General features: G+C 38.5%; 1 protein-coding gene across 1 annotated transcript; it reads left to right on the top strand.

Annotated features, from left to right (window-relative positions):
* The first annotated feature begins 9 nt into the window (after positions 1-9).
* TMEM59 (transmembrane protein 59) lies at positions 10-12,306 on the top strand. The gene is made up of 8 exons (XM_020799632.3): positions 10-281; positions 3,383-3,488; positions 3,940-4,037; positions 4,200-4,352; positions 4,588-4,669; positions 5,158-5,239; positions 8,241-8,349; positions 10,430-12,306. Exons 1-8 carry the CDS (start codon positions 87-89, stop codon positions 10,580-10,582), a joined length of 978 nt encoding a protein of 325 aa, XP_020655291.2. The 5' UTR covers positions 10-86; the 3' UTR covers positions 10,583-12,306.
* Positions 12,307-14,054: the final 1,748 nt, after the last annotated feature.

Below are 14,054 nucleotides of genomic sequence, written 5' to 3'. Positions count from 1 at the left end.
TGCCGGAAACAGGAAGCGCGAGAGGGGCGGTTAGGAAAAAAAACAACCTCAAAATAAACAGTGGTCGGGTTCGTCTTGGAGACAAGATGGCGGCGGGGCGGTGGAGCTTTTGGGAGCTCGGGTCTTATCTCCTCTTGTTCGCGCTGGGCCCTCAGGTCGCTTGGGGCGATGCCGAGCCTGCGCCCGATTCTCTCTCGGAGGCTTTTGAGCCGGCCCTGGGAAATACTGCGTCGTGTCAGAGGACCTGCCAGAGCACCTACCCGCTCCATACGTACCCGAAGGTAACAGAGGAGAGACCACGGCTTCACTCCCCGACGCGTCGCGCTCCGTGCAAGGCGCTCTGCGCCATCCCTCCTCCTCCTAGGGGGTTTGCCCTCTCCTGTTCTTTATTTTTTTTAATTCTTCTGTATGGGAAGTTCTCAAACTGGGGTCTCCAGATGTTCTTGGACGGCAACTCCCAGAAATCCGGGCCAGCACAGCAAGGGATGAAGGCTTCTGGGAATTGCAGTCCAAGAACACTTGGGGACCTCTGTTTAAGAAGAAAAGAACAAAATAAACCAGTCCCACTGTCTTCACTGAATACAGTGGGAATTATTCCCAGTTCAATTTGCACAGGATTGCAAATTGAGAGTAATTTCACCTCCCCCTTCCCTTTCGAAGTTACAGATTGGCCGCAAATAGTTTGGATTTGCACCCAATATATTCTGCCATAAAAGCATCCTTTCATGGCTCAACGAAAGTCAGCTTGACTATTTTCTTAAAGGCCAGAAGCCTTGTACTCCTTCACCTTGCTCGCATTGCGGTTTTAAGTGATTTAAACAAAGTCGGGCACAACCAGCTTTCTCACATGGAGACCCCAGTTCTCAAACTGGGGTCTCCAGATGTTCTTGGACGGCAACTCCCAGAAATCCGGGCCAGCACAGCAAGGGATGAAGGCTTCTGGGAATTGCAGTCCAAGAACACTTGGGGACCTCGGTTTGAGAACCATATGTTTATTTCCGGAATCAGGTACTCTGTTGCAGCAAGAATTTTCGAAAGGTCTTCTGGCACCTTGAAAGACCTAAAAAATATTATTTGGCACAAGCTCTTGTAGAGCACAGTCCCCTGCATAAGGTGCATCGAGCCCCTTGTAATCCGTGCAAGTTTGTGCCGAATAGAATTGGTTAATATTCAGTGTGTCGGGAGACCTTTTGCTGCTTTTTCTTTGATTAAGAAACAGAAATTTCATGTATTGTTGCTTGACCCTGTGGTCCTCAAAAGGGCTTGGAATTGAATGCAGCAATGTATCATCTCCTCCCCTTAAACTTTAATAAGGACAACTTGGTGTTTGAAAATGTGTGTTCTTTTTGGTATCAGATGCAGAATTGGGCACCTTATAGTTCTTTGTTCTCTAGTTTGTGAATGGGCCAGGCTGGCTTCCTCATGCCTAATAAAATAAGGCCTTTTTCTCAATGTTGATGGTCCTTGAGTGGATGAATTATGCCAAGTTCAGAATAGCAATAATGATAATAAACCAGACCAGGCACTTCCTGCAAAAATGCTCCTTAATATCCTTCCTAAACTCCCCCCACCCATGCATTAGTTAGCTCTTCTGTCTGTAAAAGACTGATGTGCCTATAAACTTTTGTTTTTCTTCCGTGCATACAAAATGTCTACCAAATCATATCAAGAGATGAATTCCATTTTTTTTCTTCTATGTGGTATTTGATTACCTATTTACTACATTACTGTATAGCCATGCAGAAACAATTATGGCATTATAGCCATGCAGAAACAATTCTATTATGCAGAATCTCACTGGAACTGCCTATTTGGAAGGTATATTTTCTGTCCATTTTCTGGTTGCTGTCTAAGGAAGTAAATGTCAATGTTCATTAGTAAAATATTTAGGTTGCAGAATAAACCTCTTGACATTGATAGAGCAGAGGCAGTACTCTTCAAGGTTGGCATATAGGATCTTTGTATCCTTGAATGTAATCTTAGTGACCAAGACCTGTCACCTATCATTATAGTTCTTTCTTCTTGGATCTGGAGTATCTTGTATGCTCCACTTGCTTTTGCTTATTTGGCAGGGATTTATTTTCCTTTGGGCAAAGATGTAATTCTGGTGTCTATCCTGTGCAAAGGATGTCAGAAGATGGGAAGTCAGTACACTAGTTTTAAAATAAGTATGCCATGCTTTTCTGTTTCACAAAAAGCACCCAAGGAATCAGTCAAAAAAGTTTGTTACATTAAGCCTAAAGTAACATTACCAAAATGTCTAATATCTAAAACCACTTCAAAAAGTAAGACATTTAGTATAGAGCTAGCAAGATGCACAAGAAATATCATTGACATTGTATTTTTTTAAACATGCCTAACTGGAATGAGAGAGACTTCACACAGTGATGGACCTCAAGAAAGTCAAAAAAGCAAACTTAATGGGAAAATGCACACTAGAGCTTGGGCTGTTTGACTGACAAGGTTTCTTCCTAAATATTCACCTGCCTTACCTCAGATAGTGGTGAACAGAAGCTGTTCTATTCAACCCCAGGGCACTGTTTCATTGACTTTAGTGACTGGGAGCAACTGCTCATGATTTGTGGCAGGAATCTTCCCCATCCCAGCGTGGGGACACCAAGGGTTCAACTTGGGTCCTTTGTCATGAAATCTATGCTCTACCATCTGAGCTGTCACCCTTCTTGGTGCTGAACAGGATCCTATCCAATGACCTTAGGGAACAATTAAGTTCATATGGAAGAAGATGGTGTTTAAGATAGTTTGGTCCCTGGCTTTCAGAGTTTTAAATGTTAGAACTAACATTGAAGGGGCATCAGAAACAGATTGCAGATGATATTGCAGTTACTAGAATGTAGTTTAAATTTGGCAGCAGAAATCATGTTCATTACTTCTGCCACGTGGCAATTTTTAATAATTTTTTTAAAAAATCTGATTCTGCCAAAGATCCCAAGGCTCAGGACCCTTCTAAGGGCCTGAGGGATTCCTTTCATCATGGGAAGCTCTTGGGGGCCATGGGATGAGATAAGTATGGAATATAGCAGTTAATTATCAACTGACTTCAGAAATTAAGTTTAAAATGGAGAGATAAATATTAACAAATTAAATGAAATATGGGAAGAATTTATCAAAGTTGTATTGTTAGATACAGATGATAAAGGGGGAAATGGGCAGTGAGTATATATATTTTTGGAATGATTTTGGGGGTGGATAAAGGAGAAGGAAGATTATAAGCAAATATATGTAAGATATAATTGTCCCTAGGATGAGGAAGAAAACATTATAGAAATTAAGCTGTTTTATTGTATGTATACTCTACTCAGAACACTGTTGATAGAAAAGTGTGCTAAAATAGTTGTATTGAGTTGTTCATACTTAATTACAGGAAGAAGAGTTGTATGCATGTCAAAGAGGTTGTAGACTATTCTCTATTTGTCAGTTTGCGGATGATGGGATTGACTTGAATCGGACCAAGCTGGAATGTGATTCTGGTAAGAGAAGCTAGCATATTTTTCTGGTTATAACTTTTTGGGCTGCATTCTAGTGAAGATGGCGGAACTGAAACTTAAGCGCTGAAAAGTAGAGCACATAAATCAGTAGCCTAAAGAAAATGAATGGGTGTAGCAAACAGTTTTGCCCCTTTTTAGTATTTCAATAATCACTTATGTGTTTCTTTTAATGGAGTTTGAATATTTAAAATGGGGTTGTATCTTAATTTTACCTCCATTTTCCTACCAGCAGTATATTTTGTTAGAATAGTGAGTGTCAGGAAATGGGATCAAATAATAACAGCATGGTGTATTCTGCTGTCAAGTTGTATTCTGTGTTAAAGTCTGTTGTTACTTATTACATTTTCACTCTGCCTTTCTCCTAAAAGAAAGGCAAGTTGCTCATTGGGAAGATGCGATCCTTAGAACTGAAAGAACTCTTGTTCATTTGCAGCATGTACTGAGGCATATTCATTTCAGTCTGATGAACAATATGCTTGTCGTCTTGGATGCCAGAATCAATTACCATATGCAGAATTGAGGCGAGAGCAAGTAAGTATTAGCTTGTTCATAAAATCCAGTTAATAGAATGTTATTGCTTGTCTTTCCATTCTTACTTAAATGCAGATTGTGGAGCGAAGAGCTCGCTGGACCGCTGTGTTTTATTTTGTTCACTATTATATTGATACATGATGGGAAATTATTTGTTTGCAGCTCATGTCCTTAATGCCAAGGATGCATCTTCTCTTTCCCCTTACGCTTGTGAGATCATTCTGGAGTGATATGATGGAAACAGCCCACAGCTTCATTTCCTCCTCATGGACTTTCTACCTTCAAGCGGATGATGGCAAAATATTGATATTCCAGGTGCATGTATACTTATTCTAATATTAAAGTTCAAAGGAAATGGGGTGATTTTAGGTATTCAGGTGTCAATCAATCAGCTAACTGATATATTTTTGACAGTATTACAGTTTTAAAGTTGTATTTGTTTTCATTGTGCTAAATTAAGGCATAATGGGTGTCATTTAATTTAATATATTTCACAATTTTTACATTGTATAAATCCTTCATGCTGTTTCAAAAATTTTTATATTTCTAGTCAAAGCCTGAAGTTCAGTATGTTCAAAGTCCTGATCAGGATACCTCAGATTTAAAAGAATCATCACTGAGCAAAGTGTCTCGTAAGTTATCTGAAGAAGCTTTAAGGAATTATGTTCATACTTTTTTAAAAAGAATGGATCTGTATCAAACAAATACTTCTATGTTAATAGTATCTGTCAAAGGGTCTATGTTCATAATCAGAAACTGTTTAATATTGAGCATTTAGATAATTATGGAAAGCTGTAATATATTATTTATGTTGCTATAATATATTATTTATGTTTACTACAGAGTCAGTGTGTTGCCTGAGCCTTAGTGTCTGATATTTAAGTTATGGCAATTAATTTTACACTTTGGTACACTTGTTTCAGTAGCTCTATTTTAGTAAGGCATTGAAAGTTAGTATATTTTAGCTGGAAGAAAAAATGCTGGATAGACAGGGTTTAATGCATGCATTACTGCAAATTGATCATTATACATATGACTGGACACCTGAGTATGCATACAGTATGTCTTCTGTGATATTTGTAATTGAAAGTCAACAAAATGTACTGTGATTTTTCAATAGATCTGCAGCCAGGAGCTCCACAGATGCATAAAACATTCTTTGACGAGGATGAAACTGGTAGTATCTTCAAATGTATTTCAGTGTATGTATTCTCAGCATATAAATTATTATTACTTAAAAGGGAGAGATGCATTTAGTTTCTTGTGCCACATTGAATTTAACTATGAGCATAGTAGTACTGCTCTGCTTATATTTAGCAAATTCTCAAAAAAACTGTTAGTAAATTACCTTTAAGATTGTGCTGCATGTTAATTTTCTGTTCTTCCAATACAGAGCAATTCATCATAGTACCCCAACCACCTCCTTTTTTGTTAACCATATTCTTCCACCAAAAGCACTAAATATTATTTCTGAACTTCAAACATTCTAGCTGAAATTCTGTAGCTTTGTATAGTAAATTATGCCAGAGAACCATTGGGGATTTAGTGAGTAAACTCCTCCATAAATTCCATTAATTCAAATGGTCCTGTTCTAGTTGTGACTTTAGCATACTAAATTACCAGTAGAGTAGGTCCATTTGAATCAGAGGGGTTGACTTACACCAGTGATTCAGTGGACCTACTACTGTATAGTGCAACATGCTACTAGCAAATAGGATTTTAACCTCTGTAATTTTTGCTACGTTCAGGTCTTTCTCCAAAAAAAGTCAAATTTGAGCAAAGCTTTTGCTTGACGAAAAACTTTTGTTCAGTTAGTTTGGATAAGAAATATGATAAAGCAGTAATTTTACTAGAGAGAGATAGTTTTGTTTTAAAGTTACATACAGTGGTGCCCCGCATAGCGAGGTTAATCCGTTCCGGATTAACCTTCGCTATGCGAAAACATCGCTGTACGGGCAAGGAAAGCCTATTGGAACGCATTAAACTTAGTTTAATGCGTTCCAATAAGCATCCAAACTTACCCCTCCAGCGATGTTTTCGCATCCGGCGGCCATTTTGGAGCCGCCGATCAGCTGATCGGCGGCTCCAAAATGGCCGCCGGATGACCCGAAATGGCCCCCTATCAGTGTTTTCGCGCCCTCCCCTTGCTTACGGAGGTCGTGAAAACGCTGCGGGGGGGCATTTCGGGTCATCCGGCGGCCATTTTGGAGCTGCCGATCAGCTGTTCGGCGGCTCCAAAATGGCCGCCGGACGCCCCAATCGTCGCAAAGCGAGTGCGGCGATTGGGGCAGATCCGTATAGCGATCCCCAAAAAGGGATCGCTATACGGATTCTTCGTTAAATGGTGCGCTCGTTAAGCGAGGCACCACTGTACTATGTTCAGAATAATCCAGGATTTTAAATTAAGTTAAAACCATGTTGCAGGATTCTGGCTTGTCCAAAAGCTGGTGACCATTATTTTGATGAAAGGGGAACTTACATTTAACTTAAATGTATATTGATTTCACTTAGGTGGAGGAAAGAGGGAGTATTTTCAGGCACAAAATTTATGTAAGTTCATTCAACTGAGATGTGGTTATACAAACTAGATCACTGAACATTTCAGTTATGGTATATAGCAGGAGCTATATACCATAACTGAAACTATTTGGAAAACTCAACAGTGGCCAGAGGACTGGAAAAGATCAGTCTACATCCCAATCCCAAAGAAGGGCAATGCCAAAGAATGCTCCAACTACCTTACAATTGCACTCATTTCACACGCTAGCAAGGTTATGCTCAAAATCCTCCAAGGTAGGCTTCAGCAGTATGTGGACAGAGAACTCCCAGAAGTACAAGCTGGATTCCGAAGGGGCAGAGGAACTAGAGACCAAATTGCTAACCTGCGCTGGATTATGGAGAAAGCCAGAGAGTTCCAGAAAAAAATCTACTTCTGCTTCATTGACTATGCAAAAGCCTTTGACTGTGTGGACCACAGCAAACTATTGCAAGTCCTTAAAGAATTGGGAGTGCCTGACCACCTTATCTATCTCCTGAGATACCTATATGTGGGACAGGAAGCAACAGTTAGAACTGGATATGGAACAACTGATTGGTTCAAAATTGGGAAAGGAATACAACAAGGCTGTATATTGTCCCCTGGCTTATTTAACTTGTATGCAGAATTCATCATGCGGAAGGCTGGACAGGAGGAATCCCAAACCAGAATTAAGATTGCCGGAAGAAATATCAACAACCTCCGATATGCAGATGATACCACTCTGATGGCAGAAAGTGAGGAGGAACTAAAGAACCTTGTAATGAGGGTGAAAGAGGAGAGTGCAAAAAAAAAAAAAAAAACGGTCTGAAACTCAACATCAAAAAATTAAGATCATGGCCACCGGTCCCATCACCTGGGAATTAGAAGGGGAAGATATGGAGGCCGTGACAGATTTTACTTTCTTGGGCTCCATGATCACTGCAGATGGAGACAGCAGCCACGAAATTAAAAGATGCCTGCTTCTTGGGAGAAAAGGGATGACAAACCTTGACGGCATCTTAAAAAGCAGAGACATCACCTTGCCAACAAAAGTCTGAATAGTCAAAGCTATGGTTTTTCCTGTAGTGATGTATGGAAGTGAGAGCTGGACCATAAAGAAAGCTGACCGCTGGAGGAGGCTCTTGAGAGTCCCCTGGACTGCAAGGAGAACAAACCTATCCATTCTAAAGGAAATCAACCCTGAGTGCTCACTGGGAGGACAGATCCTGAAGCTGAGGCTCCAGTACTTTGGCCATTTCATGAGAAGAGAAGACTCCTTGGAAAAGACCTTGATGTTGGGAAAGTGTGAACTCAAGAGGAGAAGGGGACGACAGAGGATGAGATGGTTGGGCAGTGTCATCGAAGCAACCAAAATGAATTTGACACAACTCCGGGAGGCGGTGGAAGATAGGAGGGCCTGGCGTGCTCTGGTCCATGGGGTCACGAAGAGTCGGACATGACTAAATGACGACGATATAGCAGGAGCAGTAACTTGATTGCTAGATGCTGAAATGCAGTTCTGTTTATTTTCTAGCACTAGTTAAGACTATGGTGGCATAAAAAAACTTTCTAATCTGAATAGTTTTAAGCAGAAAATACTTTCAAGTAGAGAAACAACTGTAGGCACGATAATGTCAATATACTGCAAGTTTCTCTTTATGAAATCTTTTTTCCTTACATTCCAGAAATTCTGGCTGGATATTAACAACCACTCTTCTCCTCTCTGTATTGGTGTTGCTCTGGATATGTTGTGCAACTGTTACTACTGCTGTGGAGCAGTATGTTCCATCTGAGGTAACTTTAACCCTAAAATGTTCAGCATTACCTACACTGATGTCCAAGATTTTATATTTTGGGGAGAGAAATAGGAAACCTTTTGACAGAGGTACAATCTACTGTTTCCAATTTAATAATAATAATAATAATAATAATAATAATAATAATAATAATAATAATAATAATAATAATAATAATAATAATAATAATAATAATAATAAAAATAAAAATAAAAATAAAAATAAAAATAAAAATTATTGTCATTGTAAGTATATACACAGTATACCATACAACGAAATTCACAGACACCCAGAGACCAGACACATGCACACACATAACATTCCCCAAACACTCCCCACCCACTAGAAGTCCCCCACTAAAAATACAAACATCTACACCTCAGGCCAAGTAACACAGTCCAACTAATTATTCACTACTGGTGGTCTTTAAGCTCATTATTAATTGCAATTATAGCTCTAGGATAAAAACTATTTAGAAAACGTGTGGTCCGAGTCTTAATTGTTCTATATCTTCTGCCAGACGGTAACAGTTAAAAAAAGTTATAAGCAGGATGGGAAGAGTCTCTCAGGATGCTGTATGACTTCCTCAGACAGTGGGATGTGAAGATGTCATCCAGGGTTGGTAGCTGGAGCCCGAAGATATTCTGGGCAATTTTAATGGTTCTCTGTAGAGCTTTTTTGTCCGCTACAGAGCTACTCCCAAACCATGCCAGAATGCCATAGGTTAGGACACTCTCAATGGTGCTACGGTAGTAGGACAGAAGTAAATGCTGTGATAAATTTAACTTCCCGAGCATTCTCAGGAAATACAGCCTCTTCTGTGCCTTCTTTATTAGCATGTTGGCATTTATAGTCCATGAGAGGTCCTCTGAGATGTAAGTACCCAGAAATTTAAAACTACCAACTCTCTCCACTTCATCACCGTTTATGTACAGTGGTAAATGTACATTTCTCTTCCTCCTAAAATCAATTATGAGTTCTTTAGTTTTTTTGATGTTAAGTGTGAGATGATTTTCTTTACACCATAGTATCAATCTTTATAAGCCTTTATAAATAGCAACTCCAGACTTTGAATAGACATACTGGTATTCCAGTAATAAGAGGTGTCACCTGCTTGTAGCTAGCCTCAAAAGCAGCTACCAATTTCTTAATTGACAGTTCTGATCAGAGATCAAATTCAAATAGAGTATGTGTTTTGTAGTCTAGGGTGTCTCTTTTTGGGAAAATAGAATCATAGAGTTGGAAGAGACCACTGAGGCCATCCAGTCCAACCCCCTGCCATGTGGGAACATCCATCAAAGTATTCTCCACATATGGTCATCCAACCTCTGCTTAAAAACCTCCAAAGAAGGAGACTCCACCAGCCTTCAAGGCAGCCTATTCCACTGCTGGACAGCTCTGACCATCAGGAAGTTCTTCCTAATGTTCAAATGGAATCTCTTTTCATTTAGAAGGTAACAAGGCTTTGATAGGATAGGTTTTCACATGCTCAGCAGAAAGAAAAAATAATTTGACTTACCTGCATGGTGAGGCAATGTGATGTAAACTTTAAAGGTACAACACTGAAACCGTCATTGTTTACTCCATACTTTTAGCAGTTTCCTATGTCCATGTTTTTGGTAAAGTAGGCATTTCCATGGGAAAGCAACCTACAAATATGAATGTAAATAAAGTAGAATCTCAGAAGAAGAAGTCTCTCAGGTAGGCAGTTGCTTGTTGTTTTGTTAGATTAGACAAAAATCTAACAATATCGTTGGAGTGCTGTATACAGTCATTAGAAAGACCTGTTCACGTAAATAAGTAGGGATGTCATTTATGTCCCAAGTGTTAGTCATAATATGAACTCTTTTACTACTGTCTGCTGCAGCACTGTGCTTTAAGACATTTGGGGACAACTTGTCCAGGTTTTCTCTTACCAGATTTCTAAATGTTGTGTATCTGTTTTTAATAATGAAATAATTCCCACTGAGTGCAGTCAGACTTACTCTCAAGTCTGCCTAGATTTACAGTTTTGCTATTAGAGTAAAAACGATTGTTTAAAATAGCCCCATCTGATGCTGTTTACTTTGTAATTCCAGAAGCTGAGTATTTATGGAGACTTGGAATACATGAATGAACAAAAACTGAACCGATATCCTACTTCAGCACTCATGGTGGTTAAATGCAAGACTGATGAACAAGAAGCAGGACCTTTACCTACAAAAGTTAACTTGACTCAGTCAGCAATCTAGATTTTACAAATATCTTCATTCATCTAATTCTAAGATTTCTGTTAACTTTGGTGACTAAGGGGCTTGAGGGATGTCAGTGTTCATATTCAAATAAAGTTACAGAACCAATGAAGGCTATTCTGTCATAGGATCCAATATTTTCCAATAGACTGGTAGGGATGTAGTTACACTTGTTTGTTTTCTTTCTTTTTTTTCTTTCCTTTTTTCCCTTTATCATAAGATCATTTGTCTCTACATTACTCTTATGGTATTTGCATACAATGAACGCCTGTCAAATGTATTTTTGAACATATTTCAAAAATTTATAAAGATTTTTTTGTGGAAAAGTACACCTTTAACTTATCTTCAGCTGTGGATAGATCAAAGTATCATAGAATTTGGTGCAAAACCTGTAGCACTTCAAATGGCTTTTTTCCACAAGTAAGAATATATTTGTGTTTTAACATTACAGATGTTTCTGGGATTGGAGTACTGTGAGTCAGCAATAAAACTTTAATACATTTCTCTTTATTTGGGCATCATTTCTGTACTGACATAGCTGTTTAAAATTGTATTGTTGGCTTTAAGTTCTTTTGCTTTATATCTGCCCTATTATTAGAGATAGGCACTTATTGTGGTTTGGCGGTTCAGCCTATTGGGCCTTCAGATGTTATACAGGCACCCCGGATTCCATATCCCGCCGCCTCAATCTGAGTGCCCATCTCTATTTGTTATCTTTGGGTGGTGGACTCTGTTTCCAGGGAACTGATTCCCTAAGAGGCATCAAAGTTGGCAAGTAAAATTTGGGTATCATTTTGTTACAAAATTTAGCTATAATATATGCAATTTTTGATATTAACGTAGTTCAAGTCTGAAGCATGCACACTTCCTCCTCCCCATATTATTTTGCTCACCAAAGGAGGAAATAGAAGGTATCTAATTTCCAGTGTAAATATATGATAGTTCCCTGTAACATATAAACTTGGACAGTAAATTGTGTTTAATGAAAAGAAACCAAGATTTCAAAATCCAGCTTGAATATAGCTTGTTTGCACTAACCATGGTTGAAACAACCACAGCTCCATGAATTGAGCTACTATAGAGACCTGATAGTTTCAAAATTGAAGTACAGGTTTTCAGTCTTTTCATTTGAGGTATGAAAGGGGAAGTGAAAATGTGTTAAGTCCAAAGCTTGTTGTAGCTCTTTTTCATAATATCATACTCAGGTTTCCCACTAATAATTATCTAAGCTACTGTTTATGTTGACTTTATCTGCATCATAACTGTTAAAACAAATCTTATCTAATTAATTTAATAAAATTATTAGGCTGAAATTCATTATTTAATTAATGTCTTATCTGATACATGTCTACAAATTACAACTTGCAAAGAGAGCTTTCCTGTTCCAACTTCTCTTGTTTGATTTAAATGTAATGTTGTGTGTTACAATGTATTATAAACTGGATTTTTTTTCAGTATGATAACAAATACTCCTAATATTTTTGATGACTTCTTGCTGATGGGTACAAATCGGGGGGGGGGGGGGTTTGGACTAAATATTTTTGGTCCACTATAATGGTTTTTCTTATCATGCTTTTAAGTTACAGGAGGGTATATAAAATAATTACTATTACTCTATGGCAAAATGGCAAGCCAATAAAGTTTGAATGGAATACTGTACTCTAAATGTTATCATATACTGTAGCTGTGCATAGATGTTCACAATAAAGGCTTTGATTCTGTCATCTAGTAGTAATAAAATGGGTATCCCATAAAATGGTAACCCAGTTCAGTAACATACAAAGGCTATCATTAAGCAAGTTATGTTGCTAATTTTCTGTATTGTAAATCTTCATTTCAAAGGTTAAAATTCTGCTTCTTATAGGGAGAGGCAATCAACATTACAGTTCAATCTATGGGACAGTTTAAAAACCCTGCAGTTTAAAATTCAAAGCAATCAATGTAGAGCACAGCAGGGTAGAGTAAATGCTATGGATATTGCTTTATAATAACTATCATCCTATGTGTTGACTTAAATCCTGGCCTTAAATAAGCCCAAGTGCATGTTTCTGTCTGTTTCTCTCAAAGTACCACTGCAGTAGCTTTTGAAGACACTTGCACACACACCAAGCTGGAAGGCATTCACCTCCCTGAGAATCATGGCAGTGGTGGTTTGTTTCATAGGGAGGAGCGGAAAGGAAGTTACTTTTGGGCCTATGCTACAAACAGGATTTCAGCCAGTGTTCACCATGATTGTTTTAAATTATAAATTCCTTTTTGATTCTGACTCTTTTAATATTGTGAGATATATCAGCCTCTGTGAAAAATGTCATACTGGACACAGGGAGAATGAATGACATACAGTATGTTTAAGTTTTTAGTTTGAAGGCTTACTGCTGCTTTTTCTTATTGTAACAAACATGAGCAAAAATCTGTTCTACAACAAAACCATATCTGAAAGGTCCAGTTTTAACATTTCGTATGCTACTTTTTTAGAGGGAGAAAGCATCATTGCTTTTTACCACGTCATGAACTGTGCCAGTATGCCAAATTTCAGTTGTGATTTTTCTACAAGCACAGCCAGTAACTCCTTTTTACAGTGATTCAGACAAGCTATGTATCATCATGTTAACTGAAAGCACTAATTCTCTGATGTATGGAATATTTGAACGTACAGTGGTGCCTCGCTTAGCAATTGCCTCGTTTAACGATGTATTCGCTTAGCGATGAGGTTTTTGGAGCGATCTTGCGCTCCGTTTAGCGATGTTCCCTATTGGGGAATTTTGCATAGCGATGTTTGCGACCTTGCCTCGTTTAGCGATGACAGTTTAGGTCCCCCTGTTTCGCTTAACGATGTCCGTTTTCGCTATTTTTAAAGTGTCTTAAAATGTTCAAAAACTGTTTTAAATGCTTGGAATCGTCAGTGCACCTTGTAAAACCTTTGCAAACTTAATTTGGCTTTGTTCTGAGTCTTCGTTAATTTTTGGTGAATTTTTTTCTCCCCCATTGGAATGCATTGAACTACAGGTTTGACAGCTGTCAAACCTACAGTTCAATGCATTCCAATGGGGGAGAAAAAAAAATTCGCCAAAAATTAACGAAGACTCAGAACAAAGCCAAATTAAGTTTGCAAAGGTTTTACAAGGTGCACTGACGATCCCAAGCATTTAAAACAGTTTTTGAACATTTTAAGACACTTTAAAAATAGTGAAAACGAACATCGCAAAACCATTGGAATGCATTGAATAGGCTTCAATGCATTCCAATGGGGGAAACATTGTTTCGCTTAGCGATGTTTCCTATGGCGATTTTCGCTTAAGGACGGTAATCCGTTCCCATTGGAACGGATTAACCGGTTTTCAGTGTATTCCTGTGGGAAATGGTGTTTCGCTTAGAGATGTTTTCCCATAGCGATGTTTTTTGAGAACCAGTTAACATCGTTAAGCGAGGCACCACTGTATTAGAAATTCTGTTGTATAAATAGGATACTCTT

This window comes from Pogona vitticeps, chromosome 4, assembly GCF_051106095.1.
Source record: "Pogona vitticeps strain Pit_001003342236 chromosome 4, PviZW2.1, whole genome shotgun sequence".
Taxonomy (NCBI): Eukaryota; Metazoa; Chordata; class Lepidosauria; order Squamata; family Agamidae; genus Pogona; species Pogona vitticeps.
This window is presented reverse-complemented; position numbering and strand designations above follow the sequence as displayed.

What these genes read in the sequence shown, in the direction of transcription:
- TMEM59 (XM_020799632.3), top strand. Translation starts at nt 87, where the DNA reads ATGGCGGCGGGGCGGTGGAGCTTTTGGGAGCTCGGGTCTTATCTCCTC. An exon ending in GCAAAATATTGATATTCCAG is followed by an intron (nt 4,353 to 4,587) that starts GTGCATGTATAC and finishes TTATATTTCTAG; the next exon opens with TCAAAGCCTGAAGTTCAGTA. An exon ending in AGCAGTATGTTCCATCTGAG is followed by an intron (nt 8,350 to 10,429) that starts GTAACTTTAACC and finishes TTGTAATTCCAG; the next exon opens with AAGCTGAGTATTTATGGAGA.